The 8,844-nt window shown below is 36.5% G+C and overlaps 1 protein-coding gene across 1 annotated transcript; it reads left to right on the forward strand.

Annotated features, from left to right (window-relative positions):
* Positions 1-239: 239 nt before the first annotated feature.
* LOC113065287 (adipolin-like) lies at positions 240-8,331 on the forward strand. Its single transcript, XM_026236525.1, has 7 exons — positions 240-407; positions 1,355-1,466; positions 1,624-1,805; positions 3,911-4,019; positions 5,079-5,172; positions 6,485-6,563; positions 6,672-8,331. The coding sequence occupies exons 1-7, from the start codon at positions 240-242 to the stop codon at positions 6,768-6,770; spliced, it is 843 nt and encodes a 280-aa protein (XP_026092310.1). The 3' UTR covers positions 6,771-8,331.
* Positions 8,332-8,844: the final 513 nt, after the last annotated feature.

Raw genomic sequence — 8,844 nt, forward strand, 5'->3', positions numbered from 1 at the left:
TATATTATTATATATTATTCATGTTCATGTCCATGTTCACGTTCATGTTCATATCAGCCTGTACTACATGAGGTTTCCTTGTTTCCTTGATGTCATTATAATTTGCTCGATTGAGGTACTCCTCGTCTCCTTCGTTGCTCGCTCTAAACTCCTCTCAGAAGTTCGTACATGACAGAGTACACTAGCCAAACCAAATATTATTGTGTCACGTGTGCATTATATCCAGAATTCTTAAAGTTATGCAGAAATATGCAAACCATGCACGCCATATAAATGAACATTCCTGTGTTTTTATTCAGCAGGTCAGTGAAAACCAGAGAGTGGACCCTCTTGGATCATGGATGGATTTTGTGAAGAGACCTGTGGGCAACTTTCCCGGAAAATGCCGAAAGCGAAAACGACCACTGGTGCGGAAAGTCTTTCCGATCACATATTATCAAATGTCAAACACATAATCGACAGCGAGACAGAGCTGAAAGTGTGGGAAGCAGAGGAATTTCATTCACCCAGAATGTACAGAACAATTCTTGTAAAACCAAAAATTTGGAATTTAAGAATGTCTTAACAAGTTAAAGGAATAGTTTAACCAATTAATGACAATTTGCAGTGAATTTACTCATTAGATGAGTTTGTTTCTTCATCAGAACAGATTTGGAGAAATTTAGCATTACATCACTTGCTCACAAATTTATCCTCTCCAGTGAATGAGTGCAGTCAGAATGAGAGTCCAAACAGCTGAAAAACATCACAATAATCCACAAGTAATCCGCACAACTCCAATCTAACACAGAATGTCTTGTGAAGTGAAAAGCTGCATATTTGTAAAAAAAACAAATCCAGGATTTTTAATTTAACTTTATAACTTTCACTTTTGGCCAAAATACCAGTCCATAATCTACAATAAAGGTTCCTCCATTGAAAAGCCCTGTTGTCCTCTCACATCAAACACAACCAACATTTGTTTAAAACTCTTTTCACTTGAAAACAGTGCTTGATCTTTGCATATTTCTGTCCTGTTTCAGACCAAAAAAAGCAATATTAGGGACAGAGGACTGTACAAGACATTTTGTGATGGCTAATTAATAAAATATGTAGCTAGAGACAATTTGTAGGTGCCATTATGAACTAACAAGCACAGTTACATATGTACTGCACTTCAGAAGTTGATTGACTGAGAATTAACTTTTAATTTATCTCTACCAGAAAATTTGTAAGATATTGCATAACACATGCCTTAATAGATTTCAAGTTGTAACACGTCATAGTGAGATGCCCTTTTGAGCATTCAAAGAAATTTGAGTCTTGAATAAATTTATTTGAAATTCTATAACAGTAATATTTATTTCTGCATCAGCCCGGTCCCCCTGGACCTCCTGGACCTCCAGGGCCTCAGGGACCTCCTGGATCCCCTGGGGCAGAAGTCACTCAAGAGGTCCTGCTGCGAGAGTTCAAAGAAATGATCAAAGGTGAGGATCCACAACACGTGAAAATCTCAGTGATGGATATTTTCTATTCATCATCAAGTGACCATTGTGAAGATGTGCAAGACATTTTGAGAGATACATTGATGAAGTGTCTTTAACTGCATGTAGTGTTGTGTCTACATGTTATCTGCTTTAACAGAGGCCACAGAGAGACGAGCAGCAGTGGACAGGCCCAACGAACCCAGTCAGCTGCCTACAGCTCTGATCACCCTAGAGAGTATGACGTCCTACAGGAGAATCGAGGAAGCCTTCCACTGCAAACTCAAAGGCCCTGTCGTTGTGGACAAAAAGACTCTGGCTGAACTGCAGAACTTTCAGACAGTAAGTGCATATCTGTGCATATATATTAAATATATGTCTTTTATCATAATGGAATATCCATCCCTCCATCCATCCATCCATCCATCCATCTTAATGGAAATATATCTGCCTTTTTATGATGTGACGTAAATACTATAAAACCTAATTGATCTTAACTTTATTTTAAACAACAACAATAACAAAACATATCTTTGATAATATATTAAATGTATTTATTTTTGCAAAATATATTTTTAATTACACATTGTCATATGAATAACAAATCAGTTTCTAAAGCGATTTAAATGTCACGGTTAATAATTTTATTCACTAAAAGAAGTGACTCAACTGTGACTCAACATGCCTTTTTGAGCTATTCATTAAAATCGGCTCAGTAATTATTTCAGGAATTGGAAAACAGCGCTGTATGTGTTTGATTCAGTTCTGTCCAGTATCCCTTATAATTCTCAGCAGTCTTTAATCATCCATTTTACGTTTATGCCTTTTGTTATTGTAAAGCTATTGTTTTTAAAAGTTATTGTGTTTAAAGTTTATGGTTATTTCCTCACCACAAATGATGCAAAGAATCACAATTAGGCCTATGTCTGGACTTTTAACAGCAAATGAACAAGAAAAAGGAGCACTGGATATAAAACTGAGGAACAGCAAATTCACATGAATGCTAATTCAGATGAGCATTCCAGCTATTTAGAAACAGCCATTTAGAGTAAATGGTACAACTTCCAATCGTCTCATTGTGGCAGCGGGATCAGCATTTGCCAGAATGAAAGAAATTCCAGTCTGTTGCAAATCATTTCAGATTGGCATGTTTTGTCTTCGTTCCATTTGGCTTCTTCATGGTGACAGTTTTAAAGAATGCTAAACACTATTTCGAAACGGTTCCAACTTGTGTGTGTTCAAAGTGAAGTGTGTAATTCCATCACCAAATATTATTAAAAAATCAATAAGCTGTCTGCCATTGGTCAGTCAGACAGATACTGTAATTCTGCCCCAATCAGCTATATAGACAAAGCTGAATTAAGGCCACCTGTGATTGCAACCTCCCGACTGACTCTTGATGTGAACATTAGTGACAAGACACTGAATTGTTTACTTGGCCAATCAAGAAGGGTTTAAGCCAACCTATATATAACCTATACATATAATATATAATATATAAATATATCCTTCTTGGTGTTGTACAAAAGGTACTCTGTCTGAGGTTTTGGACGAGTGAGTGGTGTTTATAAAAATAGACACCATTTGAAACAGTGCGCTGTTTTTAATGAAGAGCTTTACCCTGATCAGCCAAGAACACACACCAAAAATCCATGTTAGCGTGTTTTTGGAGAGTCCTTTATTCAGGGAAAAAGCTGCGAGTGATTAATGTAGACAAGATTTAATCTAAGCTCCAATGAGCAATTTAATTATGCTGATCACTGAGGATGTATGATTCTTACTTTCCGTATAAAAGAAATTACGATCATATAGTCTTTCAAATCTGTCAAATGGATGAAATAATGGTTGTGAAAGTCAATGCAAAGTTTTATTCATCCAGTGTAGAAATACCTGTCAAATAAAATTACACTCCTCTCACATATCTGTTGGGATCTGACATGAGTATGAAAGGCATTCGTTGTTGTGAGAGTGTTCAAGTGTTCAAAGTTGACAGCACAAAAATGGCAGAACCGAACAGTGTTTAGCACACTAATCGGAGGACTCATTATAAAAGCGTCTGAGTCTGGAAATCTTGGTGGGTTCTGGAGGCGTAATGCAGAATAATGTGGTCTGGCATGGCTGCAGAGTGCAGTTATGATCAAAAACAGAATCGGAGGATTCTTGGCAGATGTCTACATATTTCTAACCATTTAATGGTTATGTGCTTCCAAACTGAGCCCTAAAACTGCTATATTTTCGAATGCTGTATGCAGAATGCTTCGATTTGCATGTGAGTGTATTAGAGTGTGCAGAGCAAGACCTCTGCCGAAAAACATATTCTTGAGATGCTTGGAATGCAAGTCATAGTAGGATTTTCAGAATGAGTGGTGTTGATGTTTGATCAGTGGTTATTACTGTAGGTGTCTCCATTGTAGGCACTCTATAATTCTCACCTGTTTCACTTTCAGCCTCCTGCCAAAGGTGCCTTCCTCAGAGGGACGGGGATGGACCAGTCCACTGGCCGATTTACAGCTCCTGTAACTGGAATTTATCAGTTCTCTGCCAATGTTCATATTGGTAAGGAAATGTTGAAAGGTTCACCTCACCAATAACAAACTTGGTCTCTTTTGTAATCTTTTGTTTTCTTACACTTTTTCAGTCTTAGACATGAGGTTTGGGGGTATGATAATGATTAGCAGAATCAAACCCATGTTCAAACAATAGAACATGGGTTGGATTCAGGGAATGCATGAACTGCAAAAATGGAAACAATTTACAGTGAATTTAAAGTACAACAGTAAATGGATGGGACACAATTTACAGTTAAAATAGTAATTTATTAATAATCATATTAATATATATGTGGTTACATACTGTGGCGGATATGGAGTTTTATTTTTAAATACATTACAAATGCTTTGGATAAAATTATCTACCAAATACAGTAGAAAAATTAATGCAAAAAATTCAGTATCTCTGCTATAAAAACAAAAACATGGAGTACAAATTAATATTTCAGTGTCATCTCTATCAGAAGATGCCATCATGTAATGGATGTTTCAGACTTGGCAGTTTCTCAGCAGATGGATTGCATTCCCCTGTAACTTACATTCCAACTGTGCTACATTTGTTTGCTGAGACTGACGGTGTCTTGCGCAATCTTGAATGTTTAAAAAGCTAAAAAATTAATGCCGTGCTTGAAAGTACACAACCACACATTTTTATTTTTTTGGCTGATGCACTAAAGAGGGGGTCCAGTGATCCTTCATTCGTCATTTCAGAGGCAATGCTTATGTGGAGTTACACTGGAATAAGCCCCAGGGACTCTGAATGCAAAACTCTTCTAAGCTGTGGCGCCGACATGCAGCTCCGGGAAAAGGAATTGGCTCTCTGCAGTAGACTGTGGCAGAAAATCAACATCCCCAAACAAATTCACAAATCCACTGCAGACTTATAGAAGAGACCAATATTTAGATGTGGCTGGAGGTCAAACAAGACTGGCTGTGGCATTGTGTGCTTCACATACAAAGCTCTGTCAAACAACATTTCAACAGCCTTTGCTCTTCATACAACAGTTTGTAATGCATGTCTGAAAAGTATTTTCAGGAAATATTATTTTTTTGTACTTTCTTGCAGACCACACTGAGGTGAAGAAGAGTAAGAACCAGCTGAGAGCCAGAGACAATGTCCGAGTTTTGATCTGCATTGAATCACTCTGCCACAGATATACGTAAGTTTGCTTTGTCTCACATTAAAGGGGTAGTTCACCCCCCCCCCTCAAAAAAAATAGAATTAGTATTAGTATTTTTTTCCATACCATGGAAGTAGGTTGCTAACAGCAATTATTTTCATCTTTGAGTTTAAGACTCGAAACTAGTGTTGTGAGTAAACGTAATGTTTCTTAGGGGGGAATGCAACATTTTGCATGAGAATGGGTCAGTTTTGCAAGTGAACACATTGTTTCTCGGGGAATGCAAACATTTTGCAAGCAAACGCAAATCTTTTAAATATATTAAGTCCTACAGTTTGACGTCAAACAATACATTTGTGTGATAAACAAACAAAAATTTTGTTATTTACTGAAAAAAATATTTGAGAGAAGTATGTTTGATTCATGAATGGATTCAGACGGTATATAATTAATGTGCTACAATTTTACAGTGTTTCCAGAGAGTTTCTTGTGATTTTCATTGATTTCAGGTCTTTCTGTCACACTTAGTGTCAGTTCTGTTTTGTATTGTGCAAAACCATCCAGGAGAAAATCTGACACCAGCAATTTTGCTAGAAAAGTTATTATGATTACATTATGTATAATTTACCCTCAAGTAGTCTATTTATTAACATTCGATTTTGGACCCATTGTCCACAGACCACATCCACATCAATATAAATTCATGACTCAGACTCTAAGAAATACTTCGCTTATGATGAAAATTAGTATTTTTCTTGAGCTCCTTCTTACATTCAGGGCATGTGGTATTAATTTCAGTGGCTTAAGCGTGTGAGTGCATGTCATAAAAATCCTCTTTCACAAATCAAACAAAAATAAATGTACTTAAAAGAAAAAGGGTACTACTAGGGGTACGCAAGGTGGTTAAGGGGGAATGGGGATGCTCTTTCTAAATAATGCATGGGCTGTAAAGCACATTGTCTGTTCTAGCTTGTGTGGAACCAGCAAGGCATTTCCTGTGTTAAAACGGAGCAGGCCTTTAAAACATGTCCTCTCACCTTCAGTCTGGTCCTTGTCACATTAGTAACCTTTACTGCCATCTTCGACTCGTGGGGTCCCTGTTGGTCTTAGGAAGGGTAATCCCTAAAATCTATTGCTGGAAAGCACTTATATAGACCTTTAAAGGGAAATTATAACTTTTTAGACATTTTTATCAATGTGTAACAAAACAAAGTGATATATCTTTGAATATCTTTGAAAAAATTACAATTGTTTTTTTATTTAATTTTTTTTTACAAATATACTAGTTTATCTTTTGCTCAAATAAAATACAATAAAAAAAAATAGTAATGTTTTCTGTACCGTTATGCAGATCCTTGGAAATGATTGTTGGCTTTGAGAGTAACAGCAAAATATTTACAGTATCTGTCCACGGAATGCTGGAACTTCAGGTAAGAGTTGTGAATATCTTGCTGAATAACCTCAAATACATACAATTAAGTTAAATGCGTTGCAGATTGACATCGACTTTGAATAATGCGATGTTTTCTTTCTAACAGGCCGGGCAGTACACTTCCATATTCGTGGACAATGCAGCTGGAGCATCGATCACAATACAGAATGGTTCAGATTTCATGGGCATGTTGTTGGGGGTATAGCCTTGTTTTACAGCCAGACTAGATCTGGCAGACCATGTAAGACTGCATAGCTCCTGTTTGGACTATCACCCAGCACCATATATCCTCATGAGACAATATATGACTGCTTACAAAGCTCTCGGCTTGTTCATGGACTAGACATGGACATATTAAAACCTACAAAGCAGAGACAGTTGGATGCAAAACTGAAAGACTTTACCGAGGACTGTCGATTCACATCTGCCGCTCTCATGTGCCGTCTACATTGAGGTTTTTACCTCTTCAGAAAGATCAGTTCTCACTGTTTCCACTTACCATGTCCTATTTTGTGATTTATAGATGTATACAAAGAGATTTTTGTACTTTGACATTGTGTTATGTCCTTCCTCTTAATTAATAGTGTTTATATACAGAATGTTTATACACACGGTTTGTTTCTACGGTGAAAGGTTTTCTACAATACAAGAGCTAATCTAAGGTTTAATCTTTTGGATTTATCTTAAAGGAACATTTGACCCCAAAATGAAAATTTGTTGAAAATTGACTCACCATCAGGCCATCCAAGATGGGATTGTGTTTATTCTGAACAAATTTGGAGAAATTTAGCATTACATCACTTGCTCACTAGTGAAGGGGTGCCGTCAGAATGAGAGTCTGAACAGCTGATTAAAACCACAGACTGTATAAAAACATGGATGTAGGTTCTGTGAAATATGCATCAATCCCTGTTTACAAACAAAAACAGTTCTAAACAAATATGCCGGTGGATTTTAATGTGAGAGGACAACAGGGGATGGACTTTCTTACTGAATAAAGCATTATTATGGATTAGGGTATTTTAACGATTTAAAGTTAAAACACCTTTGTGGTGGTCCCCTTTTGTGACCATGCAGCTTTTCCCTTTACATGGCATTAAATGGAATGGATTACTTGTGGATTACTGTCATGTTTTAATCAGATCTTTGACAGCAGCCATTCACTGCAGAGGAACCACTGTTAAGCAAGTGATTTAATGCTGAATGTCTTAAAAGCTGATTCAATGAAGAAACAAACTCGTCTTGGATGGCCTGAGGTTGAGAAAAAATTCAGCATTTTTTTTTTTCATTTTTGTGTGAACTATTCCTTTAAAGATTTTATGATCATTTTTATGTTAACCAAAGTGTGCACTCCTCTTGTTCAAACATGCCTGTATTTTTAAATATAACAAGCTAGACAAAGTTTATTTACTATGCAGCTCAGAAAAGCATGTTGTAGTGACTTGATTGTTGATAAAAGAACAGATTTTCCATTATACCCGGCCAAAAGAAGGAAACAGCCAAATACAAGAAAAGAAACAAGATGAATGACTCGCTCGATTTTTTACGTCCAACAGCTAACAGTCCCAAACAATAGCATTAATCAAAGAGTGTGTGTGAATGTGTGTTTGGAAAGCATACTGCCATGATCGATTCTCATTTTGTTTACCGCAATGCCAAATACGTCATCTGAATGTTTTTCACATCTCCATGGAAATTTATTCTTGCGTTCTTTCAGATGTGTTGTTCTTCTTCCTTTTCTCTCAAACATCTTCTTCAGTAAATTAAGATGCACACACATATATAATATATATATATTAGCATATGTAAAATTTTCCATTCCATTCAAACTATTTATGTTTAAATGTATCTGCCAATTAAAACAAATATTTTTTTTTATTGCCTTCTAGCCTTCCAGTATATCTGGATTTGGGCATGTTTGCCGTTGACTAGAAATGACTTTTACGTGCTTTGAAATCTTGCATTACGTTTGTAATTCTCTGCTCGATAAAGCAAACAGGATGCCGCAAGATGAAGCTCATGGAAAATATTCTAATTTGCAGTAGTGTGGAAAATGCTTCTTTGCATCATTTGCATTGTAAATAATCCAGGATACCACAAATACCTTTGTAAACGAGCACATCTGACAGACTGATGGTGATACAGTATGCCACCTGGGCACACAAGAGACCCATCTATGAAATCCAATCATTTAAGTGGCATTTAACCTTGTCATCAACTGTCATTTAGAATGTCACATGGAAAATCATAACACTTTTTTTTTTCTTTCTACAAGACCT

This window comes from Carassius auratus, chromosome 48 (assembly GCF_003368295.1).
Source record: "Carassius auratus strain Wakin chromosome 48, ASM336829v1, whole genome shotgun sequence".
Lineage (NCBI taxonomy): Eukaryota > Metazoa > Chordata > Actinopteri > Cypriniformes > Cyprinidae > Carassius > Carassius auratus.